Here is a 27,348-nt window from a genome sequence, read left to right as displayed (position 1 = left end):
AAGTCACACGTAGTTAGAAATATAGAAAAATACTTTCGGGAAGCTACATGGAAAAGGACGGGAGAGCATTTAAAACCTGATTTTCTACAAACGGCCTCTCAGCATATCTAAAGGGTAGCCATGTTGTAAAGCGCTCTCATCTTTAGTTCGTGTATATTCTTTTTCTCCATCATCGTACCACTAAACAGGACACGCAGAGTTTGGACGGCCCGATGCAGTCGTCGTGGCAGAAGGCGCCGCACCCTTTGCACATGATCATAGCTTTGAGGCGGCAGTAGCACTTCGACTGCACGTCCTCCATGCTGGGCCCGTCGGCGTACGACCGACCGGGCGAGGGCTCTCCCTGCCCGCTGTCCATCGCTCTCCCCGGTATCGTCGTGACCGTGACGGAGAACGACATGACGCCTCCGGGCTGCGCGCCGTCCGCCTCAGAGTAGTTATCGGACGTGGAGTTCGAATCCAAAGCCCTATCGCCGTCGTTCAAAGACATGCTAATGGAGCCGCTGTACACCGCCGGCTGATTGTCCGTGACTCTGTGGAAACCCTGCGGGGATCGCTGGTGAGTTGAATATGGCTCGGCGCTTCCTGGGTTGTTGCTAAAACTGAGGTGCTTTCGTTGCGAGCTGGTGGCGTCTTTGGCTAACCCGCTGTTGTTATTCTGATCGCTCTCCTCCAATCCGGGTTCGTCCTTCACCCTCGCGCAGTATTGGACTTCCTCCGACTTGAGGAGTTCGCTCCTAACCCCGGAAGCGGTTTGACTCGCCGCCTCCGCTTCCCCGCTTTCCCTTTTTAACCTCAAAAGCTGCTGCTGCCGCTGCCGCTCCGACCCGCGTCCGTACGTGGAAACATTGAGCAGGTAGTGTCCCGTCATGGCTGGCTTTTGCTTTCTCTTGCAACCCAAAAATCCCACCCCGATCCTGGTGAGCTTGTTCTCCGCGTGCGAGACCGGGCTCACTCTGAACGGCTGCGGCCCGATCCCCCCGAAGGGCTGACTTTGCTGAGACTTTCTCTGCATGAGCGCCTGCAGAATCTGTTCTTGCGTTTCCTTATCCGGAAGCTCCTTGTGCTTCAACTCCGCTCTCCCCGTAGTGGATAGACTTTGCTTATTGTCGGTGCTCGCTCCGGTAAACAAATGCACGGGTTTCCCCTTGGCTGCCGTCGTTTTGACCGCCATTTTTACTTCAACTTTAGACAGCGGCTTGGGGAGAATTTGCTCCAGTGGGACGTCTTTTCCCTGGAGAAGCTTCGTGACCAGCGGGTTGTTAGCCGGTATGCAAGAGTTCCTACTCGATCCAGAAACCTGGCTTTGCTCATTCACTGTCGGTGATGGACTTTGCGATAAGAAATTGCCACATGGAGCGCTAACCAGTGCGGCTTTTTGCTCGACTTTTATTGAAATCTGTGGGGGACTGGGTGAGGTTTTTGTGTCCAGCGGTCGTGGAGGAGGCGTGATGTTGGCAGGCGGGATCTTCACAGGAGTTAGCGGAGACGTAGGGCTCGGACTGGGACTTGGCGATTGGTCCAGATTGCCGCCAGGTTGAAGCCCTCTGCTCGCGGCGGCTGCTGCAGCTCTCTGCGCCCGGGCGAGCTGCGCTTTGGCCTTGATGTCGGCCAGAGTGCGGGCGCCGGTCCGTCCCGGGCTGCCGAGGGGAGTGGGCAGAGGGGTGCGCGGCGAGGGCTGCCCCGGGGACACTGGCACAGGCAGGATACGGGACATGTGGATCTGAAAAAGACGAGAATTTATTGTTAACAAATTGATTCATGTACAAAGAGTTTAAAAATGTTAAAATGAAGTATTTGCCTCCCCCTACATGTTCCAACAATGTCCTAATGTGTAGAATGAGCCCAGACATATTAAAAAAATAATAAAACGGTGTTACTTCGGGTCCGAAGTGCCGTCATGCACGAGCTTAATATAGAAGGTGCCCATGTGACCTGAGGTGGCAGTAGTGAGTATAAAATTGCTAACTTGCGTCTAGCCCCTTTAAAAAAGAAAGAAAGAAAGAAAATCTAAAAAGAAAGAAATCTAACTAACTAATGCAGTGGTTCACACCCTTTTTTGTCTCACAAACCCATTTTTCTTTAATTTAAAGCTATAGGTTCCCCCAACCAAAAGGATTCTGCCAATATTAGGCTTGTTTGAGATGTGGTTGCGGCTCGCCTGGATGATCGGCGAGTGTTGACGGGTAGTCTGAAGTCCGACCGGCCGCTCCACATCCAGAGAACAGAAAAAACTTTCCCATTTGTCAGTTTGTTCAAGTTTGTGAGATAATATATTTCCTCTAAATCACGAGTTTGTTCTGAAAAGCATCAGAGCCGCATGGTAGTACAGTGGTTAGCGCTCGTGCTTCACAGCTAGAAGGTCCGGGTTCGATTCCCACCAGGGAATCTTTCTGTGTGGAGTTTGCATGTTTGCATGTTCATCACTGTCTCACACTTGAAAATGCAATATTGACTGTAAAGTAACATGTGCAATAACCCCCCTTGCAAAACTACGTGCAATAATCTATGTATCAGCTGCACTTTATTCCCTGTACCAGCGTCACTTATTGACAACCTGCACTAGGACTGTAACTTTACGCCCCGATATTTTACTTATATAACCTGTTCTAATTTTTATACTATTTTTATTTATTATTCCCTTATTGTTAGAACTCCGCCCCCTAATATTTTTGCTTTACTTATTGTACTTAAGATACCTCGTTTTCTACTATTTAACTCTTTGCACATTTCCTGTCTGTTTTTGCACACTCTGAGTGATCTTATTGAATGCCGATTGTAACAAGTGAATTTCTCCGTTGTGAGATCAATAAAGGATTATCTTATCTTATCTGATCTAAAACAGATCCAGTAGTTTCCTGGTCCAAACTCTAAGCTCATCCCGCTGCCCTTCACTGCACAGCTGTTCAACAAAGAGAAAATAAAGTGTGTGGCTGTAGTGAAGCTATGGCGAGGGTTTTTACTTTGCGATGAAAAAATTAAGCTTGGCAAGAGATCGAGAGCTGAAGAAAGCGTTTGTTCGATACGAAGGATCTCAGGTGACTAGAAATGTGGTAAAAAGCATTAAAAAGTTGATTTTGCTGAACACCATTAACTGAAAGTGCAGTGCTTTGTGGATTTAGTTCTGAAAGAATAATAATGTTTGTAGAAAAAAGGCAGCATCTCTCCCTCGCACAGTACCTTGAGCGGCGGCACCCTCTGGTTGGAGGCGGGCGATGGCGTGGCCGGGCTGGACATGGACGAGGCTGGAGGAGACACCGAAGACACAGAAGACACGGAGGACACGGAGGAGATCCGCAGCCTCTTCTCCGGCGTCACATCGCTGTCTGCTTCGCTCACAGATTTACGCTTCGAACCCTCCACGCCCCCCTCCACCTGCTCTTTCACCTCTACCGCTTTCTCTATCGCCGCGCGGTCGTCGATTTTAACCTCTTGGCTAAGTTTTGTCTCTTCTTTGACAGGAGGCAGTTCATTCTCAGGCTTTTTGACCTCTTGGCTTGGTTCTTTCGTGGATTCTTCATCAGGAGGCGGTGTTTGAGGGGGCGGGGTTTGAGGGGGCGGCGTTTCTGGAGGTGGTGGTTCTGCTTTCTTCTCCTCCGAGCATTCCTTCTGAGGCAACACTTCCACTTCTTTCTGCGGCTTTGCTTCCTCTGCTGCTTTGCTGGCCGCGGCGGACTGTGCAGCCATGTGTGCCCTGCGATCTTCGGCTTGCTGCGACCGCCGCGTCCGCATGGGCTCGAGGACGGGAGGCGCTTCTCTCGCGGGAGGTTTGGGCAGGTCTTTCGACAGAGGTTTGATATCTTTCGCCGAGGCAGCAGGAGCAGATTCGACTTTTCGCGCGACACCACCGTCCTTGGCGACTTCAGGGGCGGCTTTAGCGGATTTGGCGGGAGCAGCTGCAGCCTGAGGAGGAGGAGGAGGCGGTGGAATGGCGGGGAGAGACTGTGGTTTGGAGGTTTCTCGATTGTGATCCGGCTTCGTCAGCTCTTTGGATTCCTCCAAGCTGAGTCCGGAGCTGCAGGAGGGAGAGAAAAGAGTACAGTTAATTTAAATCTACGAGGAACTACTCATAATTGTAAATGTGAATCTATTTCTTAGCAAAGCGAGAATTATATAGGCTAATTTTGTAACATAGTGTCATAATTTAAGCGTTATTAATGTTTAGCTGGACCAGAATTGTAAATTGAAGCAGTGTTTCACGTAAAAGCATGATCAGGATTATAGGCAAACTAAATTAAAGCAAACTAAAATTTGACAAAAAGTAATATAAAGGGTTTAAAAATGTTTAAAATTATGTATTTTCCTCCCCGTACATGTTCAAGCAATGTCCTAATGTGTAGAATGAGCCCAGACCTATTCACCACCTCTAAAATCCTGCACTGTCACTCAAAAAGGTGTTAATTCACCTTTTTGAGTGACAAAAAGGTGAATTAACCTTTTTGTCACTCAAAAACACCAGACAAACCATATAAAAGTCTGTGTCGATAGAATAATTTTAACCATTTTGCATTTAAAATACCTTTTATTTGAGCAGCATCATCTTCGTGGTTGTATAAACAACGCAGCGGCGGAGTGATCTGCCAGAAAATAGTCCCTCAAAATGCGATCATTCATGTGATGCAAGGTCAGTTATATTCCAAAAATTATTCTATCGACACAGACATTTCTATGATTAGTCTGGCGTTATAAGTGATTTGCCTCAGGTGCACTGTGGAGCGGGTCAGACTGTTTTTAATGCAGGCTAGCTGATACCATAGAAATGCGCTAGCCTTGCACTAGCCTAGCGCCACGAAACTCGTCAAACATAAGAACTGCATGAATTACAAAAAAAATATCTCCAGGTACCAGCAACACTCTGGATAACAAGGAAATGAGGCCCTATGTCAAAAATCCTGAAATATCCCTTTAATATAGAAGGTGCAGTTACACGTATGACCAGAGGTGTCAGGACTGAGTAAAAAATGGCCAACTTACATTGTGGTTTTACTTGAATAACACAAAAAGACTCAGCCGACTGTATGGGCCAGTTCTTCAGCCCATTATTTGAATAACTTACTTCTCCCCGTAGTAGGTCTCGAAGAAAGCCTCCTTCCAACTCTCCATCTTCTTCTCCTTTTCGATTTCTTGCCGCATTCGAAGCTGCAGCTCTGGCGTGAACTCTCCTGAACAGCCACAAAGACAGACACGTTCATGAAAGTTATGCCTATGCAGCACCAGGGCATTCACGCCGGGCCTTGGTGACATAACGTTTCTTTTACATCAACTCTACGTCTGCACTGACCCTCAGAGAGTCGCTCCTTCCACGACTGAGCGGCCGAAGTGAAGAACTCATTGTTTAAGGCGGAGCTCGTGACCTTCAGGAGTCCGTCCATGCAGGCCTGCGGGAACAAGACGCCAAACTTTTACACAGCGCAGCTCACTTTACGAGGAGATGAGAGTTTACTGTGAGATAGTTTTCATGTGACACTCTTGGAGGACAGAATACGAGCAAGAAACAAAAGTCTGGGCTTTGTTTTGATATATTCTCACCAGAAGGAAATGACTCAGAAACATGACATGTGTGCCAGTCTGTTCAGTTGCATAAGCCCCTCTGAAATAGCACAATAGTCACACCCACCTTCGATGGGAAAAAAGCACCAAATAAGCCGTGTATGAGTAAGTGTTAATTCTGCCGACTAATTTGTATATTTTCTAATAAAATTTTAGTGCTGGCTAAGACTAAAACTAAATTAAAAGCAGTTAATGAGACTTTCCATCGGCTCAGAAAAGCTAAATAAAACCTCATACCCTATAATATCATCAAAAAACTGAACTGAAGTAACTGGTATGAATCACTGTTCCAATTACCATATTGTATTTATTCTGGGGTTGTCAAACGTCTTATTGCATAATATATATCTTCTTGCAGTTTTGGGACTATTAGATTTGCAGTGGCTACGTTTAGATGCAATAATCTGTGATTTTCTAAGTGATATGCAAATCTGATTGATATAATCTGATTTCTTAGTCATTTTTCACAGGCGTATAAAACGAATTAAAATACAGCAAAAAGGCTAAACTAACAGACAAATATTAAAGGCAGTATACGGAGTTTAAAAATGTTACAATTAAGTATATTCCTCCCCCTACATGTTCCAGCAATGTCCTAATGTGTAGAATGAGCCCAGATATATTCACAACTGCCTCTAAAATCCTGCACTGTCACTCAAGAAGGTGTTAATTCGGGTCCGAAGTGCTGTCATGCACGAGCTGAACTCATTGACTGCCAAAGACGTCTATAGACGTCAATTGAAATCAGAACTTTGACTGTGTTGTGAATGGGTTTTTCAATGGGAACAGCTGCAGCAAAGCCTTGAGCATGTCTGGTGTTAAAATCTTTGTTGTGCTGCCTAATGCTGCCACCTAGTGACTCAATAAAAGAACTACAAGTTAATTTATTGAGTCACTAGGTGGCAGCATTGCTCTTTCATTTTCTCAGCTTTTTGGTCAGAAAACAGCATTTTGATTTCGGTGTCACTTACTGTCAGTGTCTAATAGGGAAGTGAAGCTATAAACATCACAAAAATGTTAAAACTAAAGAAAACTGGGCACAATTTTTTTTATCAAAATGCTATAATTGTGTTAACTATGTTTTAGCAAAAATTTTGTCTAATGTGTCATATGCGCTTTAAGGCTGATGCAACAATAATACATAGTTAAATGGATTTGAACCCTAGACCTTTGAGTTCCTAACCCTCTGCTGTCTCCACTGGGCTTTCATGTGCAGGTGATTAAATGCCACATTGAGAACTTTGACTCCAAGTGCAAATATGGAGGCACGATCATCTTCAAGGGGAGGGGGCGAGACAATTCAGTTGCTCTAATAATCCACAAAGGCTCTGGCACATGTAGAGCCTGGGGTTTAGGAAGATCAGATTTTTGAAGTGAATATAAATGCATCTTATCTGATTATTGCATTATCTGATTTTTCTGACCATGTAAACCGAGCCAGTGTGACGTCTGTGAAAACGATCTTTTGTGAATTGTGCCGTTCGTGATTCGCTCCTCACCTGTCGGTCGACCTCGGGCAGCAGCTTGAGCAGCCTCTGTTGGCACTCGGGCGGCAGGACGCTGAACGTGTGTTTGTTGATGATGGCTCTGAGGTTCGTGTTCACCAGGATCGAGTCCGGAGTCTCCACGTCGATGTTACACTTGGTGCGTTTTATCTGCCCTGGGACACGGAAAACAGGCATAAATAAGATGAAAGTGAGAATTATCATTAGTCTAAGTGTTTAATAGACAGAATACTGCAGGGTTTAGGCCCCGTCCATATGAAGTTGTGGATGAAGTGTCTTTATAAAGAAGGTTTTGGAAATGATAAGCATTTTGTCTTATATGCCTTTAGTTTAATCCTGAAAACATCCAGCAGCTGTACTGATTCACCGGACTCAATACTTACAAAGAAAGAACTTAAAGCAAATCCCTCATAGTTACCTGCACTTAGACGCCTCTGAGACGCTTTTCTGGCTGAGTGCCGCAGCTCTGTTCAGACAAAGAAAGAAGCGAGACGTGTGAGCAAACATGAGTAGGTTGTAAATTAACAGAAGCATTTACAGGATATAAACCATATTTCAATAACCACTTATATTGTATTGTAATGAATGCATTTTGGTTCGTGTGGATAAACCCAGCAATTATTAACCAACAAACCGAGTCAAACATCTGCAGTTGCACAATGTAATTACTTTAAAATTAACACACAAAATAGATAAATAACAGAACATTTGATCAAGGAAACTCTCATAAGCCGTGTTGTTTTTGGCAGCTCTTTTAGTTTTAATCTTTTGGACAAAAATGTTTCTAGTTTCAGTCACATTTGAGACATTTCTAAATGACAGTTTTAGGTGACGAAAGCTCAATAAGGTTCTAGTCTAGTTTTAGTCACTTTCATTTAAATCTGCTTTGTAACAATCTGTAATAACTTGTATCTATGTAGTACGTACACAATGGAATAATGTGTATTAGTACTTTGTAGGCACCTTGTGTAATGAGACATAAGACCTTCAGGGTTAGAGTTAGAGTCTTATGTCTTGTTACATTATGTTCCTGTGTCTAAACTACAAATACACATTATTTCATCGTGTATGTACTACATAGGTACAAGTTGTTACACACTGTTACACAGCACATTACATTGTACTAAATTTGGCAGGTATAAGGTATCAAGGGTAGTGTAAAATAAAGTGTTACCAAAGGAAATAATTACCAGTATGTATTAGTATTTCAACGAGAAGTATTGAAAATAAGTATTAGAAATTGGATGAAGGTCGACAGGCTGTAGCTTTTGACAGATTGCGCCACAAAAGGCACAAGTGTCTGTGAACATGACTTTCCCCAAAAGTGGCCGCTCTCCTCATCCTCTGATGATTTTTATCAACAGCGCCGTCTGCACATCAGTTCCTCAACATGCTTTCTGCGTTCATATGCTACTGTGTCTAACTGGGGAGAGAAGATAAAGCCACAGACATCGTTGCCACTGACGCTCAGACCAAGGAGCAATTCACCTTATTCTGGAAGTTTAGGCCACACAGAGAAAAGTTGCAGTGTTGACTTGTCGGTGCAAATGAACATTGGACATTTTACACAAATCAATCGACTAAACATCAGATTTTAGCAGCGAACATTATCCCTCGTTCTCCGTTTACAGGGACTATACGGAGTTTAAAAATGTTAAGATTATGTATTTTCCTCCCCTCATGTCCTAAAGTGTAGAATGAGCTCAGACCTGTTCACCACAACTGCCTCTAAAATCCTGCACTGTCACTCAGAAAGTTGTTACTTTGGGTCCGAAGTGCCGTCATGCACGAGCTTAATATAGAACCTGCAGTTACACAAAAGACCTGAGGTGGCAGTAGTGAGTATAAAATGACTAACTTGCATCTAGTACCTTTTAAATGAACAGGCTTCGCGCTCTACTGGAAGTGTCAATACAACGGAAGTGTCGAGACAAGGCAAAAAGAGGCAAAAGTGGGCGGGGCGGAAAACGGTGAATAGGTGCAGACTGTAGTGCGGGGAGAGAGAGAGAGGGGGCGGAGCCTGCCAGGTGTGTTCTCCCGCTTCTGTTTGTGAATGATCTGACAAACTACATTCTCCCATTTTCGAAAGTCTCGTCACGTTTTAGTCACAAAAGAGCTATTTTTAGCTCCTCACAGTTACGTTATCATCATTAAACAAAGGTGCAGCAGCTAAATGATATCACTGCTCCTAAGTATTAAAAAGGCACATATCTATCACTGCAACACAATTGTTTTGCATTTAAACCCAATAATCAGCAGCACAAGTGAAACACCCCACATTATAGTTCTCAACAGTTGAATCCCCACATACCAGCCTTCGTTGCGATGTTGTCGGCCATCGTTATGTCTTTAATCGTCTTGAGCAGGAGTCTCGGGCTGGACGCGGATCCCATCGCCCCTTGCCTGCGCTGATTTCTCTGCTGCTGCTGCTTCAAGGCCTGAAAGAAGAGAACAATTAAATTAAGTCAGGCAAACAAACAGAAAAGTGCGATTGAGCCGATGTAGCTCCCCGCGCCACGGCCACTTGGTTAAGTAACAGCTGCATAATGGCAATACGAGAGGCTTATCTAACCCGAATACTGCAGACTAAAATGTTTCCAAAGCGAGCGTTATTTAGCCACATCCTCTTTTGTTCCCTCTCCTAAAAAAAAAAAAAAAAAGTGAATGCAAATGAGCCTTACAAAGCAGAAAAGTCCACACTAGCGCAGATGGGACGAGTTACAATCTGCGCAATCACAGGAAATTTAATTAAACGCTAAACAATAGCCAGAGAGCTGCCAACTGTGAAAATAATGAATGAAGGAGTGGATTATGAAGACAATTATGTAGGAAATAATTGCTAAAGGCACTTTTCCAGAGCCGCAGTTTAACTAATTTGAACAAGATGTGGACAAACTGAGATAATGGGCTCCTCGTGAGGCGTGGTGTTGAGAAAACTGTAAAATTGGGGTGTTTCGAATGACAAATCCAGTTGGCAATAGCAAGAAATGGTAAAGTGATTAAGTATGGTTACACAATTAATTGTAACAGAGGCGAGATCACAAAGTACAATAACAAAACATTATTCTTCCTATATGGGGCAAATGTGTAAAACCTGCAAACCCTGGAGTCTACACTTCAACAAACATGTTCTGAAATGCCTGTCTTGCTTGTATAAGTTTATCTGTTCTTATATAATAAGTTGTCTCTCAAATGTTGATGCTTCTGGATGCATGCAAAAAGTGCAGTGTGAATTGAATCTTTATTTCAAAACATAACTCGCAAATCGAATCAGTCTCGTTAGAAAAATTGCATTAAAGGGACTATACGGAGTTTAAAAATGTTAAAACTAAGTATTTTCCTCCCCCTACATGTTCCAGCCATGTCCTGATGCAGAGGTAGGCAAGTTTGTGTCACAGAGGGCCAATTTTCATTATTGCCAAAACACCAAGGGCCGAACCTCAACATTGTAGCCTAAAGTAAAGAACCATTTTCTGCAAATGCCGATGTTTTACTTCAGTGGTTCTAAAGTGGTCTGGCCTCGAGACCCGTCATTACCTTAATGACAAGCTGCGACCCAAATAAAACTGTAATATCTCATATGTCATATAAAATATTGTATTTACCACATGTTTTTATTGAACATGCCGTGATTTGCTTTTAAGACTGAAATTATGATCAAAACAACCAAACAATATTAATTTGAACAGACTCCAGTGTTTCTGTGTAGTTTCAGATGGAAAATATTGCAAAAAGTCCCGAGCCACCAGTTGAGAATCACCGTTTAACACCAAGTGGGATATTTTGCAAGGACATTAAAAAATTTCTCGCATTTTTAGAGTACTTTAACAGGTTTCTCAAAATCATATTGAGGGCCAGAGGTTCTGTGCTGGAAGGCCGGTTTGGCCCCCGGGCCTGGCGTTGCCTACCCCTGTCCTAATGTGTAGAATGAGCTCAGACCTGTTCACCACAACTGCCTCAAAAATCCTGCACTGTCACTCAAAAAGGTGTTAATACGGGTCCGAAGTGCCGTCATGCTCGAGCTTAATATAGAACTGCAGTTACGCAAAAGACCTGAGGTGGCAGTAGTGAGCATAAAATGACTAACTTGCATCTAGCTCCTTGAAGACACAGCATCTATCAAAACTTTTTATGACAAATTAGTATATTTTATAAATCAATAAAGCAAATCCCATCAGTTTCATTAATTGTTAGGAAAAATACCACTCTTGACAAAATAGTATAATAGTATCCATTTCTTTTAGTGATGTGCAAAACCAACATTTTCACTTTCAATTGAACAATATCAATTCCGATACCAGTGGTTTGTTTTTACGCCTCTGGTTGGTAAAATTGGTCAGCTTGAGCTGCAATGTGCAAAGATGTTACAAACTATGGCTATTTCATGCCACTGTTGCAGCAGAAAAGAGCAGGACACTGTCAAGTGGCTTTAACGCAGTCGTGGGGGTGATGTCTGGCACTTTGTAGATCAAGTAAAATGATTATGATATAATTGAGGTTTCATCCATTATTAACGCCCAATCTTAATTCTTTTTCTACCCCTATCTCTTCCCCTTCCCCTTTCCCTACACCTTGAAACAGAGGGCTAAGGGCGAGGGTTGAAAAGACCGCCCTAAGAAATGGGACAGCCCTCCATTTGACTGCATTTTACAACTAACACAGATGATTATGGTTTGTGAGTTTGGAATGGAATCTTATTTGTATATATATATATTTTTTTATCAATTAGAACACATTTATAGGAAACAAAATGTAAAAAAGCCTCTATCTCTCTCATCAGTAACTTGTAACAGACTGATGCTGTTTTGTAACATCTAAACAACAGGACTCGGTCTCAGCCCAAACCCTACAGATTTTAATCTATTTCTGCTTCATCCGGCGCTATATTCTCCTTCCCCCGTCCATGTGTTGCTGCTTCTGCCGCGAGTCACTGTGGCTGCAGCCCGTTCACCAGAGCTGTGAGAGAGCCCTGGGCCTGAGCGGAGGCTGCCGAGGTGCGCTCAGACCGGGGTACAGACAGTCTCGGACCCGGGATCAGAGCACAGTGGCATGGGGAGGCAGCGGGCGCAGCGGCGAGGCTCTGAGCCCTGTGTGGTCATGACAATAGCGAAGTATTTAAAGTTGGAAAGAAACTCTAAAGTCAGCCATGACAGTGTAAATATACGGAGTGCTCTAAGCAGCAAAGCGAAAACGTGGAACTGACACATTTATAGAATTGGACTGTTCTAATTGTTGCATAAAGCGAATAAAGTGACGAATGGAGTGTTCTGCAACTTTATAATGTTGTAAGAGTGTTTATTGGTGTATGTTTGTGAATTAATTTCACAGCTTATTTCCGTGTTTTGTCAAACCCCTTCGTCTGTAGTGTGCATCAGAAAAACCCTGGCTTTGAGGGATATGTGGCCCTAAATAGAATTGGGACACCCCTCAGTCTCTCGTGAACATGCAAAACCAAGGGGAAGGGCTAAGCAGAGGGCTAAAGGGTAGAATTGAGATTGGGCCAAACTCTGGTTCAGCCCTTCTTTAGACCTGGTACACGACAAATGGTGATCCAACAATAGGTAAAACTGACTTCAAATACGTATATTTGCCCTTGATTTGAGTCGGTAACTGATAATCTGCCAATGGGACAAGAAAAAAGATCATAAAGCAAATAAAATGAGATAATAAAACAAATCTCATTTGACGTTTTTTCTTCTTTTAAGAAAAAAATACTTGTTACACCATGAAATGTAAAATACTGTCATTTCATGTCAATTATTGTTGAACATTTTAAACACGAGTAAATCTGAAATCATGATCAAATAACCACAGAAACTGTCCGGAAATGCCTTCATACTTTTCAAGTAGAAAAAGTATTAAAAATATTCACTGGGAAAAGCTTGCAACCCACTTTTGGTTCTCAACCCACTCATAGAGACCCACAGATGTAGAGCACGCAAAAAGGAGATTCTTTGCATTTTCAGGAAGAAATAATGACATTTTTCTATAGCTATACAGTATTGATTATTTTTGGTTGGTATAGATACAGACGGCATCACTGGAATCGCCCATATATGGTCAACCTCTCTAATTATTCAAAAACGACTTTAACAAATACCGAATTATAAATATAGCTTTCTACCAAATAAAGATACAAAAACATGGAGGGGAGCAAAGTGGTTCAAAAGCGCATAAATACATTTAAAAAAAAATGCTACCATGATGCTACATGTTAGCATTGTGCTAATGCAAACGCCAGCTAGCGCTTGCTATGACTGTGCCGTTTTTTCACTTCTACGGAACAATTGGCTGTGAGAAAATATCCATATGGACTAGACTTGACTTTATTTTAGACTTGACTTTATTTGTCTGTGGTAAATAAGTTCATATTTCACCAGAAAATGTCTAAAAACAGTGAAAGAAATTGTGTTTCCACACCCCTTTCTATGATGAGATTCCATCTGTATCTATTGAAAAAGTAGTCACTGGAAACAAAAGCCTCAGCTCTTAAGAATCAAGTCCCTAATTTCTTCCAGCATCAGCCCACCTTTTATACTCAGTGACTACAAAGTAAACACAAACACAGGACAAATGGGGTAAAAAAGTACCTGTTTGAGCGCCTTCTTGCTGTGTTTCTGAGACGGCGAGATGATTTTGGCCGTGGGCACCGAGGGAGAGGAGCATCGCGGCTGAGGAGACGACGGCTGAGGCTGGAGCTTCGAGGGAACTGCCAAAACACGACCACGAAAACAGGTTAGAGAAGCACACGTCCGGGGCAAAACGCACCGATTTAAAATGCTTTTGTCATGATGAAACTGAAACCTCCGCCGCGCACAATGACACAGATTCTGTTTCATCGCCAAAATATTGCTGTACGACAATGAGCTGTGTCTTTGCAGTGAATGAGATGTTTTAGTCACTAGTTTAGAGTTAAGAGCTTAAGTCCTGGTTTGGTAATATTGTTTTACTTTTATTTATTCTTGTCATGGTCTAGACTTTGCTATTACTACTATAGTTTTACCCTGGTTCAATCCTGGTATAACATTAGTCCGAAATAGCAGCGGAACAGTTATCAAAATGACCAAAATACTTGTTTAGTATTTTTAAGAGCTTGTTTACATCCAAAGTGGATTTCTTCTTTAGCCCTGAATTAGTCCTAGTAGTTTTGAGGAGGTTATAACTCTGTCATGGTAGTCTATGTTTCTCTATTCACTATTTGCTATTTGATTACATTCTTTACGGAGCCAGATTGTTCGGAGGTCATGGGGCACTGGGCTGGTCACTTGCCCCACACCAGCACCAAACATATTCAGAATTTGGGGATAAATAAATGAGAAATCTCATCTCTCCCCTGGTGTCTCTGGCCAGAAAACCACATGCAACTTGACTGCCACCAACCCGGAGACACTAATACACACTAATGGAATCACGAAGAAGAAGCTAACAGGCTAACGGGCAAAGCTAACTGTGGGCTAGCGCCACTTAAAACAGTAATTACAGCCAAATTTGAGTGAAAAAAAATTATCTCCTTTGAATTGGATGTACAATATCCCTCTCTCCCTTTGTTTTTTCTGTCAGCGTAGTATTTACTCTCACGGACAATTAATGACTAAAAAAACGCAACATTCTACGACACCTGCAGTGGCGCTTATGGCCTCTAGGGGCACAAGCTACTCAGTACTGCTTTAAAGTCCATTTAGAAACCACTGCCACAGCAGCAGATTAATACAGCATTATAATTCTCACAGTGACAGTGTTATTTCAGGAGCTCTATTGTATTACTATGAAGCACATGGCTACTTAATATGTGAAAAAAGGACGTACTTTAGCTCCCGATTCCAGCTGTTTGTTTCAATTCTACCAGAGTTCTGACTCTACTCTAAAGACTAAACAGAAGCACTGTAAAGGTAGCAGGAATGATTTGTAATAATTATGTATTTAGCCAGGATAGAGCGTCCTCAGTGAGAGTACGTACTGCTGAGGACGTTAGCGGCAGCTGTAGTGGGCCAGACAAGACTGGGCCTAATCTGGCCCCCGGACCGCCAGTTGAATGAGCTGGCTCTAGACCATTGACAGTATATTAGGGATCTCACACCAGTAGCTCTCCAGGTATCTCACCTCTTTCTAAATCTGCAAACATTTGGATCAATATACTGTAGTAGAGTATAAGGACAAAACCTAGTCATTTTTCTTTACATATTATCTCCTTGGCTACTAATTCCCCTTGGGTGAACTCCAACTAAGCTGCATTTTAAACAAATGTCTTTGAAGCATGAGTAGCTCTCTGACGTTTTTGTTGCGTAAAAGTAGCTCGCTGGATATAAAGGCTGTATACCCCTGCTCTAAACCAAGAAAAAACTGTTCCTTTGGCTTAGTTTAGAGCTTGTTTAGTCGTGATTTAGTTAAGTTTCAGATTGTTTCAGCTTGAATCGAGAGAAAAAACTTGTTGTGCAAGGTGTGTTCAAGGACACCAGTGGATGTTACTCAAGCATTATGCAGCGGATAAAGAAGAAGATGAAACTGCAGAGTATTTTTAATATTATTTGCTGAGTTTAGAAGAATTTGAACACAATATTTTTGTAGACAGCTTTTAGTTGACCACTGTCTGAAGAAAATAGGCAGCAATCTTGAGGGTGGAGGTGGTCATAAATGTATAGATGAAAGATCAAGATGTGAGAAAATTAGCTACATTCAAGAGAACTGATAATAAGAATATTAGAAAATGTGTAAAATCTTAAATTAACCTCTTATTAAAAACTGCAGCTTCACAATGAAAAGCCTTTAAAATATACATACTAAACCAGTGCGACTGTACAAACAAGAAAAGAGCAAGAAAAAATGACTAAGAATGTAGCTGGTTACTTTAAATGTAACTTATTCAAGTCTCTGCTGCCACTGCTATAAAAGTTGCAGAGCCGGCATGTATCTGCATGGCAAGTGGAGCATAAAAGGAAGTGGTGCAACGACAAAAATAGAAAAATATAGTTTTGTGTAAAGAATTCAACTAAAATACAGTCTATGCAAGAGGCACTGAAAGCATAGCCAAGAAAAGACAGAAGGAATTTGTGCTTAACAAGAAGGAAAGGCCAACAGTGCCACCTGAGAATTAGCCAAGTCATTTTACAAACGAGGTATCACCGGCAATGCACTAACTATGACAAACTCACCTTTAGCTACAATCATGTTGTGTTCGAGTCCAAAAAACGACTAGGAAAACGGATGAAATGAGCGTTGATCTTAGTGCGATCTCGTCTTGTGCAAGCTCCTTTGTCAGTTTCCTGTGTTTTGGTGAGAACTTGGTCGATGAGGGGCGTAACTCGTTTGTCAAAACTGACAGAAGTCGCCAATGAAACCAAAACTAAAGGGAAGTGGCTGAAGTCAAAATGTGTCAACTATAAAGATCACAGAGGTCTGAATGAGGACAAAGAAAAAAACGATAACAAATGGGAACTTAAAGCCGCGTAGAATTTTACCCAATAAATGACAGATATTTTTATCATTGAAAAATGCCTCATAAATGTACAAACAAACATGTGCTTTTGCTGTGAGCGGCTCAGCCTAAGACCTGACTGTAACTTTACCGGGAGTGGGTACGTCCAGCTCGTCTCCATGGAGATGTGACTCTACGTAGTCAGAAGAATTGGAGATTTGAATATGGTAGTATCTCATCCAAATCCATTATTTGATTAGCCACTGCATATATAATAGCATTTTCTGTGTTGAGCTGGTTATTAGAGCCAGTATAGTCCAAAATGTTACGCAGTGTACCTTTAAGATGTGCTAAAGTTTCAGTCATGAATTCTCCAATATTTTGTCAAGTCAAAAAGCTTACAATTATTGCTTGAATTAATTTAAAAGACTGCACTGTAGCACAGCGGTTAGCGCTCTCGCTTCATAGCTAGAAGGTTCCGGGTTCGATTCCCACCTGGACGGGGCCTTTCTGTGAGGAGTTTGCATGTTCTGCCCGTGTCTGCGTAGGTTTCCTCCGGGTACTCCGGTTTCCCCTACCACTAAAAACATGTAGTGTAGTGCCATGTAAATAGGCCAGGATGAATGATGTGTGTGTGTGGAGGCATGATGCTGGTGGTCAGAGGGACTGTTGTTGGCGCAGACGTGTGCAGTCAGCTTACCACCATCGAGAATGGAGTGAATGTAAAATTGTCTCATCTAAAGTGCTTTGTGACTATGTCTGTGAAAGGCGCTATATAAATAAAGCTCTTCTTCTTCTGTGTTGAAATGGTTTAGTACAATATTCAAAACAGTCTTTGTATATTGCGTGTTTTTCTCATATTGTGCATCTGGAACTAGCTGTGTCCCAGCACATAACAGAGTGGTTCTGTGCCTTTATCAACTTCGATATTGATATCGTTTTGAGCTCAAAACGATATCAAAACGATCTATACTAAAATGATCTATGCTAAAATGAGGTTGTTTCATTTTAGTATAGAAACAACCCCATACCTGTTAAGTTTTTGATTTGAAAATAAGTTTTCCGGCCAAAACGGGAGACTTGACAGCTGTGCTACCCTAGGCTCGTGACAGAGTTCAGTTTGGAGAGGCAGAGGAATGCTTTTTATTGCTGAATACAGGACGTTTTATGGGATAATAATATTATGGGAGGACGGCGGGAAAGAGGGGTTAAATACAGTAGTTTCTCGGCCAAAACGGGAGACTTGACTAGTTCTGGGAAAAGCAGACTTCTAAGGTAACATTCAATCTATAGCATTCAATCAAAAAGAAGAAGGGTTTTAAAGGTAACATTGCTTTGAGTTTATCTAAAATGACAGATTAACAGGGTGACATATGAGGCTTTTGCTCACGTGTTAAAGTGCGTCATTTGCACATTTATACACACACATCCTTTCCCTCATTTACATATCACATTTGCAGCCCTAATACTATAATACGCACAATTTCAAAAGGCAAATGAGCAGCAACACGCCCACAAAAAGTGTCTTGTATTTTCCATGTTGCACTTGCTATAAATGAATGACCCACACAACATTGAATAATAGCTTGCATGACTTTGAACTTCTGTTTTCCTGTTTTTCAGGGATGTTGTTCTAAATGAATACGTTATCATTGTGAGTAATTACTATACCTCTCCTCATCCACCGCCCTCGCCGTGGCTCGCTGCAGATGGAGTTCTCCGTGCTGCGAGAGTCGGACATATTGTCGCTGCTGCTCTCCTCCGATCCATCCTCTGAGAGCTCCTTCGCCACTTCCGAAATGTCCTTCTGGAAAACACGCACCGGGATTTATACTGGCAACCGATAGTTTACAGATGTTGAAAATCGACGCGAACCTACCTTTAACGTGTAGACTCCCATTCGGCCCGGCACCTTGTAGAAAATGCCCTCTTCTCCTCGAGAGTTTGTGTGCAGCATCGCGTTCAGACATGCTAACGGTGAGGTCCCGCTGAAACAGAGAGGAAAACCACGTCATTATATTATTAAACATCAAAACTCAGACACTAAAAGGGAGCGGGGATTAGGCTGATGCTTCTATCATGCACAGCTTTAGAGGGACCATTGTAAGTTCAAGGCGTGTGAAAGTGGGGTTATTGTGTTTCTCCTCAGGTCAATGTCAGGATAAAGTTTTGGAAAAGTCTCCTGACATTATCCTGAAACTGTCTGGAGAAGAGCGTATGAGTGAAAGAGACATGTTAGATACTGAAGCTTAATCTACTGCAAGCTTCCTAAGGATTGAAAAGAGCCTTTAAGTCATTACAGTACACTGGGTTAATCTAAATTTGAAGCAGGAGACCAGCCGGGAGTGTGCCGCTAGTTTTAAGGAACAAACACTTCAATGTCTTAAATCTGTTCAAGGACATTTAAAGCTTCTTTGCTACATTGGTGAAGACTCAACAAAGAACTCCCACTTCAAAAAAGCAGACAGGAGCAATTACAGGTTCTTGCATGGGTTCTAATGGGACTGGTTTGCACAATTTAACGAGACTGTCACTCCTGAAAACACCACTGGCGGAGGACATTAAAGTAGCGTTGTCTCAATTTGAAAATTTCACACTGACCCCAGACCTTTTCACCACAACAGCCTCTAAAATCCTGCACTGTCACTGAAAAAAGGTGTTTATTCGGGTCCGAAGTGCCGTCATGCACGAGCTTAATATAGAAGCTGCAATTACGCATAAGACCTGAGGTGGCAGTAGTGAGTATAAAATGACCAACTTGCATCTAGTCCCTTTAAGTCAAAAAATAAGTTGCAAATGAGTATCTACTTAAGGGAATAGGCCACCATTTTTAAATACTGAGATATGTTCTTACCTTTGCTTAGACGGGTTGATATGTAGCTCAGTCACGTAAACAGAGCACAGGCGGCGTTAGCATTTAGCCTCTCCCAGTATAGGCATAGCTCCAAACTGAGGTGAATTTATTTAAATATGGTTACATGAGCCTTTAGACGATCCAAGTATAGTCACACAAAATTAGTAGCAATATCACTACGCCTACACTACTACATTGCAAGGCATAGTAATATTACCACGCCTTACAATATAGTTCCCCTTTTTATCTGCCTAGAAAATCGACATGTTTCATTTTGTGTGACTGTACTTGGATCGTGTAAAGGCCCAGACAGCTACATATCAACCTGTCTAAGTAAAGGTAAGAATATATCTCAGTATTTAAAAACGGTGGCCTATTCCATTAAGACATTTTAAAAGGTGCATGTATGCAACTTTTTATACGAGAAAAAAAAGTTGGTATTTGTGCGTATTTCACCTTGTAGTGACCAGGCTGTATGAGTGGTCATCATGGTGCCTTTACTTTCCATCACTGTGGTCTCTACAGCGCTCCAGGATCAATTGTTTTGTAGGTTTTCTGGTGAGAGGGTCCGTCAGCGGTGAAAATCTTCCGAACAATTGATCCTGGAACGTCCAAGAAACCACTGTGATGGAAAGTAAAGGCGCCATGCTGACCACTCATACAACCGCTGGGTCACTACAAGGTCAAATACACACAAATATCATCTTTTTTCCATATAGAAAGTTGCATAATACACCTTTAAGTATCTGAATATCTCTTTTTACACAGCACTGCAGGGGTGGTAGCTAAAAATAAGTTAGTTTGTTGTGTGTAGGGTTTAAAGACACTATAATCGGCACATCATTTGGCCACAATCATACAAAAGCACAAATCAGTCTTACCACTAAAAACCTGAGTGATTATTTGGATTACTACTTATTACATAAAGCTCCTTGAACAATGTTATATTGAATTACACTCTAGATGTATATCATTCAGCTAAACTCACTCCACCCAACTCTTCTGCACTGCACGCTCACTGTGTTTTTATGCAACAGGAGCGCACGGCGTGGCTGCAGCAGTTTCGTGTTATGTGTGGTTGCCATAGAGTTGTTGTTTTTTTATTTTGCAGCTGAAACTGGGACGTGTTGTTGTTGTTAATAACATGCAAAAGGGAGGGAAAAAAAAAAACAGACCAGACCAGAGCGGAGGCGGTAAAAGTGGGAGGTGGGGAACTAGCCGTTTGTCTTACCTTCTGGACGACAACAGTGACAATGAAACAAAAAGAAAGTGAAGAATTACTATTGAGGAAACAAATAATGGCAATGAGACTGATGATGTAAACAGAAAGGACGTCAAGAGTCATTCATTATAATTTACCCTATATTTTTATATCATTTATAAACCTAGTGAAGAATCTTTAAAGGATATAGACCAATAGGTAAACCAAACCACTGAGTTGACACTATAGAAAATTGTATAAAGGCTATATTCTGCAATATAATGGTTTCATCTTGCAAAAATCAAATCGCTAAAGCTAGACATCATGACATCCCCAGTGAACACAGACAAAACTGTGGTTGAACTGATCGATAACAAAATATCTACGACATTGAGCTTGAACTGATATCGGACGCACCTGATTTCCTTCAGTCGTTCTCGCTGAATCACCTGCAGGATTTCTTTATGGCTCATAGGTGTATTCGGATACTTCTCCAAAACCTAAGAAACAAAGAAGGCATGAATACACACTGAGAACTGGATTAAAACATTGGCGCAATAGGCGAATCTTATTATTTTGATATTAAAGGGTGATAAGACGTTCCAGTTAAGCCGTTCGGCTTAACTGGAACGATTTCGGGGGAACTATTTTCCCCCGAAATCTAATATTATTTCATCAAATAACGGCACTAATTTAATGCTTTGGAATGAATGAAGTGTGTGTTGATTTTAATGCTGTTTTTGGGGAAATGTATTATTCTGTATTAGTATTTTTATGACTTTGTTGACATCAGTCTGCCCAGGGACTACAGGTGGAAATTAACACAAGTGCTATATAACCTGGTACAATGCATCTCTCTCTTTGAGGTTAATGTATATTGTACACTGTCCCTGCTCAAATAAACTAAACTAAACTAAGTATTATATCTAATCTTTCAATTTGGTTTATTGGACCGTTTAGTGAAAGTTCAGTTTAGAGTTCAGCTTGTTTTCAGTCAATGAGGGAGTGAATTAGATAAAGGGGGGCAAAAAACACAGGGTTCGTCATCCCACAGTGTATTCTCTTTAATCTGCATCCTTTATTACCAAAGTCACTAGTTATTATCATTAGTTATTACCATTAGTTATTACAGAGTGGCTTGTAAACAAATTGAATCATGTGTAAATCAATTTCTATGAAAATAAGTATTGCATGGTTCATAGTATTTCTTTTCCTAAAATATCAATTACAAATGGCATGCGCAAAGACCAGACAGGTACGTATCAACTCGCCTAGGAACATATTTCAGGAAAAACGGTGGCCTGTTCCTTTAAAGGAGCTATCCTTGATTTTTTAATTTTCTGTTATTGGAATAAAATTTGTGTTGTCCTTTAGTATATGGTAAATGCAGACATTTATCCAAAAAAAACCCACTGGTTTTAAAGCCTTTTAAACAGTCAGAAAATGTAAGGCTAGTAGGCATGTTTTACAGCGAAGTTACAGTTTTCCTCCTTGAAAGTTGTGAAACCTGGTTTAAACTCAGTCCCTGATGAATTTTGATGTTGTAAATGCATTAGGAAAGTTTGAGATGAGTTTGGAACAGAAAATATCAATTTAAAATGTGTTTCTTTGGTCATCAGGTATAGCTCCTTTATTTTAAAGCTAGATTTTTCCAGTTAAAAAATTCAGTTGTTCAAGCAAATGAATTTCAGGCCTGTGTAGAGCTTTGAGCAGTGATAAAGTGAAGCAGAATAAATTGCACAAATGGAGATTCTACTTCTATCTTTCATCACTCAATAAACATTTAGGTGAAGACAATGCAACATGGTTTGTTTTGCTTTTCTTTTCTTTTCTTTTCTTTTCTTTTCTTTTCTTTTCTTTTCTTTTCTTTTCTTTTCTATGTTTACAACATACTCAAGTGGCAAAAATTAATGTACTCTACAACAATAAAAAGTCAGGTGCCCTTGATTGATTGATTGTTTATTCCGAGTTCAATGTACATCACATACACATGTTTTTTACATTAACATGTGCAGCTTTTACGAAATTTTAACATGCGTTCATGACATTGCCACATGCTTCCATATATATATATATACATAATACTGTACAAAAACTCGAAAAGGAGTGGGAGGAAGTAAATTTAAAAGTTCCCACCCCTGTAAAAATCATTATTCATTCATTAATGTTACTGGACCCTGCTTTAAAAAAACAATTGATGCAAAATTATTAACTTAATAAAACATGAATATTACTTGTACATTGGGATGGGTGTAAACAAGTACAATTTCCACTATAGTGTTTGTATATTGGTTAACTTTGAGGAAGCTTGCTTTACAAAATTATGTTTTTCTTGCTCTATTACATGTGAACTGACATTCATATTTCCCACTGGTCTGTATGCTTGCACTGGTATAGTATGAAAATTGCATCCAACTTCTAGGAGTTTTTTTGCTGAGTTTGTTTATTACTCAACAACTTTTTAAACAGTATTGACAATGTGCTGACTCCTCGTTTACACAAAGATCCTAATTTAACCCCAACTCATTATGTGAAGACCATAAACGTGGATAATAAAGGGAGTCTGCTCCACTGTTGCTGCTGTGTTGTTGGTCATTAGCACATTAGCATGCTATAATCGTTCACTAGCCACTTCGTTAGCTACCTTTAATAATGCAACAACTACGCAAGTGACACCTCGTCAAATCGACAGAAACACGATCCGGGCTACACAAAACAGCGCATCTGAACAACGACATCGCCACTGTGCAGTCCGTTTCGTATAAATTAAAAGTGACGACCCACAAACTTGTTGACGACGCATTAGCATAACAGCTAGCATGCTAACCCTGCTAACGCTCATCACCAGAGACGCTCTAACTTCACTGCAGTGTTGACTCCGTAACAAAAGACAGGGTCAGTACAGCATTTAGACAAGAGGAAGACGTTTGAAATAGTGTTTTAATGTTAACACGGTTTTTTTTTTATGTGACTGTGAGTTATGACAGACGTAATCCCGACAGCGATCCTTGCGCAAATGTCTAGCCCAAAGCGGGACTGTCTAAATACAAGGCGTTTCGAACGGAGGCGAGGATTGGAGTCTGAGCTTTCATGTTAAAAGACACTAAACTGTTAAAGTAGGGCGTGTTTGGATTTGGAGTAAAGGTGAATGCAATGTTAGCATGTGTGTATTGTCTATTATAATCGGCAGAGGGTAAATATGACAGCAATGCCACTACTTGCGTTCAAAACAAACCCATAGTCCACTCCTACTCCAAGTCTTAAACCCGTGGCGATTCTTAACACTAACTCTAACCTGCGTCACATTTACAGCTAGTGCCATTTACTTTAAAAATCCGCAAAAATAACACAAGAACCACCAATATACACCTGCGTATCCCACTACGGACGAAATGCCGGGATTTTTTAGCGCGTCCCAGCCGTCAACACAGGCCTCATAGGCAGCAGCGGGTCATGAACTCGCACTAACACAGTTGTACAAGTGGGAGCGAGCAAGGGAAAACAACCACAACAAACGCCGCAAAAGAGCGCGTAGAATACCGTTTTGGCCGCCTCAGCCCAGGTCCGACCCTTCTTCTTCCTCTGCCTCTCCCTCATGGTCGGCGTCCTGTGCGCAAAAGTGCGTAAACGGAGTTGGAAATGTTGAAAAATGTTGCGCTTTTTGGTCACCGCGTAACGTCCACTCGGGCTGCCATGATGGACTTACTGTAAGCGGTCACGTGACGGTAAGGGGACGTCATCTTACTGTAAATAGATAAATAGATGCTGTCATTGTTAGAGGTTTCCCACGATGTTTCTTGTTGTAGCTTGTCGATGTAGGACTTGCAAATGCAAAATGAAACAATGGGACAGTAAAAGATCTGATGCAGTTGGGCCACCCGTAACACAATGAATAGTGTATATGTGGGTGGAAGAATACATTTATTTAGTGCCTCTTCCTGCAGTAAAATTAACACCAAATCACTAATTCCTTATATATTGCTTCATATTTTAAGACTTTTTGGTCACACTTTATTTTACACCTTTATACATTGTACCTAACTCACTTAAGTCCAATGTTATCTGCATTGTAACATAACAATCTGTAATAACCTGTACCTATGTAGCACATACACAATAGAATAATATGTATTAGTACTTTGGAGGTACATAATGTAATAAGACATACAGTAAGCCCCTTAGGGTTAGGGCTTAAAGGAACCACCATTTTTACATACTGAGATATGTTCTTGCCTGAGTTTAGACGAGTTGATGTGTACCTGTCTGGTCTGTGCGTGCCCTCAGTCACGCGAAACGACCAAAGATGTTGTTCGCATTTGGCTTCTCCCAGCATATTCCTATAGCTCCAAATAGGGTGAAGTTAGAAGTGACCAAGGTCATCCACGGGCACTCACAAAGACCAGACAGGTACGTATCAACTAGTTCAGGTAGGAACATATATCAGTATGGAAAAACGGTGGCCTGTTCCTTTAAAGTTAGGGTTACAGAGCACATTACATTGTACTGAGTTTGAGTACTGAGTTTACAGGCAAACTGTTCCATAGTCTTATTCCACATCCTGAAAAAGTATTTTCTTGTTGTCCACACACTCACTAACAGACCTAAGTTTCACATTTTTGATTTGTTAAACATTCTTGTTACCAGGGGTTTACTAGTGTACCCCTGACCCCCACCGCCTTTGACGATAATGGCCTGCCTCACTAGAAGGTCCCTGGTTCGATTCCCAAGGCCAGGATTGGGATTGCTATGTGGAGCTGGCAAGAGCTCCCTTTGTCAAATTTAAACATGTCCGATAAGCTATAGTAGCCTAATTCATTGTCCTTGTCGCAACATATCTTTTTGCGGTGAGTAAAAACATACAACAAAGACAACATTCATCCACATAATACACCATTTGGACAATAGTCGTGAAATTACTATCAAGTATTCTATCCAGTGTCCAGTTAGATGTTCCATGTCTTGACTATAAAAGACAAGTCAAATGTCATTGAAGGATGGGACAAATGCAGATTAATTTCCCTGAAATCAGAGAATAAACAGTTTACTTAGCCTTCTTATTACACTGTATCTCATAGCTTACAGATTGGACAGTGAAAAATGTTGTCCTGCCTATAATGAGTCCAAAACTTGGAATCATGTGAGGTCAACATTGCTAAAGCATTGTATGATAAACATAAATAGACAACTATACTTTAAAGGGACTATACAGAGTTTAAAAATGTTAAAACTATGTATTTTCCTCCCCCTACATGTTCCAGCAATGCCCTATAGTATGAGCCCAGACCTTTTCACCACAACTGCCTCTAAAATCCTGTCACTCAAAAAGGTGTTAATTGGGGTCCAAAGTGATGTCATGCAATGTTAATATAGAAGCTGCAGTTACACTTAAGTCCTGAGGTGGCAGTAGTGAGTATAAAAATGACAAACTTGCCTCTAGTCTCTTTAAAGTCAACAAATGTTTGATCTTACTTTCCATTTTAAAAACAAATTTCCATTGGTGGAAAGTTTCAAGCACAAAATCCCAACACAGTGTCTACTTTAAGTTTATTTGAATGTGTGCACATTTCCACATTTATGAAAATAAGGCAGTTAATCGAAACAGCACTGCGAAAATTTCACATTTTGGCTTTGAACTACATTTGCAAACGACATTCATTCAGCCAAACGACGAGAAGCCAGTGACTTCACAACGAGCTAGATACATTTTAAAGTCTGAATTGTGCAAGGAAATTCGATCGCATTGTACTTTACAGCAGGGTATTAACATGTAGGATGGAAATACAATGGCAACAAAGGGATAATTAACATGTTTCCTGATACTTTACAAGCTTACAGGGTTATCATTAATTATATTATTTAATAAGTGTGTGTCCTGTGTCCATGAAAATGCCATGATTACTCTTAATACCTTAATACCAGGCTATTTCCATCCTATTATGATGCTAGTACGATGCGGTAAGGCACAGAACTATCAGAAATTCATAAAGAGCAGATACAAATGCAACTAAGGCTTGCATTAAATTACAATTTACTCAAAACCTGAATGTCAAAACTTGCGATACAATGCTTTGGCTGTGCTATAGACAGGTACAGTTTTAGAACAGAGGTTTGGTACTAGCCTATTACTGTACAAATAAGAAGCTCGTAATTTGCACGTAACATCAAAAAAGTTTGAGTTGGTGATTTCTTGGCACATTTTGCTGCGTCTTGGTCCTGGCTCAACCTTGAAAGCTTTTCCTTTAACTTCACAACCTGATCCTTTTGTGGGATTAACTTGTGTTTTAAGGCCATACTGACAAATCAAATCAAAAAAGGGACTGGAGCTAGAATTCAAAGAAGAATCGAGTGTGCAAAAAACGAGTAAATGACAATCAAGAGTCACGGTTCAGTTGTGCAAAGCAATTAGTGTTGTTCTAAAGACTCCCTTTTTAAACAGATTAAAAGTGTTTAAAGAATACATGCGTTTCCAATGACATCATTCATAGTTCCGGCGGCCATTTTGAATACCGAAGTAGCATTATGCAGTACTACAACATGTAACAATATCTTTACTCAGGATGAAAATGAAAGACAACTGACTGACTCTGGCATTTTAATGTACTCGTAATCATTGCTCAAGAAGATAACAGTAAAATCACACGTTTATGTGATATAATCAGCAAATGTGGCACAGAAGTAGCAGCTCTGTCTGTCGAGCTACAGCAGGATTTACTGAAGATCTGCTCCACTCTGAAGACTAAATTAACACATCAAGGAGGCAACAGAAAACCTTTCACTGATTTTTACAGAGTCTCAGTCTGAGTCACTGTTTAAGCTGCTCAAGAAG

The 27,348-nt window shown here is 41.1% G+C and overlaps 1 protein-coding gene across 2 annotated transcripts; it reads right to left on the bottom strand.

The window, feature by feature from the left end:
• Window positions 1-75: 75 nt before the first annotated feature.
• On the bottom strand, window positions 76-24,246 carry asxl2 (ASXL transcriptional regulator 2). 2 transcript variants are annotated; one of them, XM_079573387.1, is made up of 12 exons: window positions 24,063-24,246; window positions 20,940-21,022; window positions 18,347-18,455; window positions 18,139-18,274; window positions 13,646-13,764; window positions 9,367-9,493; window positions 7,474-7,521; window positions 7,050-7,210; window positions 5,282-5,378; window positions 5,057-5,162; window positions 3,181-4,015; window positions 76-1,723 (listed from the first exon to the last, which is right to left on the bottom strand). In XM_079573387.1, exons 1-12 carry the CDS (start codon window positions 24,117-24,119, stop codon window positions 170-172), a joined length of 3,432 nt encoding a protein of 1,143 aa, XP_079429513.1. In that variant the 5' UTR covers window positions 24,120-24,246; the 3' UTR covers window positions 76-169. The 2 variants fall into 2 exon arrangements, with proteins under 2 accessions (XP_079429513.1, XP_079429514.1); XM_079573388.1 differs by lacking the exons at window positions 18,139-18,274; window positions 18,347-18,455; window positions 20,940-21,022; window positions 24,063-24,246 and adding an exon at window positions 16,205-16,298.
• Between the last annotated feature and the right edge of the window lie 3,102 nt (window positions 24,247-27,348).

Source organism: Gobius niger (genome assembly GCF_951799975.1).
Source record: "Gobius niger genome assembly, chromosome: 16".
Classification (NCBI taxonomy): Eukaryota; Metazoa; Chordata; class Actinopteri; order Gobiiformes; family Gobiidae; genus Gobius; species Gobius niger.
The sequence above is the reverse complement of the archived record's forward strand: the minus strand, read 5'-3'. Positions and strand labels throughout refer to the sequence as shown.

Coding starts and splice junctions, on each gene's coding strand:
- asxl2 (XM_079573387.1), bottom strand. CDS start 24,119: ATGAGGGAGAGGCAGAGGAAGAAGAAGGGTCGGACCTGGGCTGAGGCG. Junction 13,765..18,138: donor AGGGCGGTGGATGAGGAGAG/GTATAGTAATTA, acceptor GTGTTTTGGCAG/TTCCCTCGAAGCTCCAGCCT. Junction 5,379..7,049: donor TGCCCGAGGTCGACCGACAG/GTGAGGAGCGAA, acceptor TTGTTCCCGCAG/GCCTGCATGGACGGACTCCT.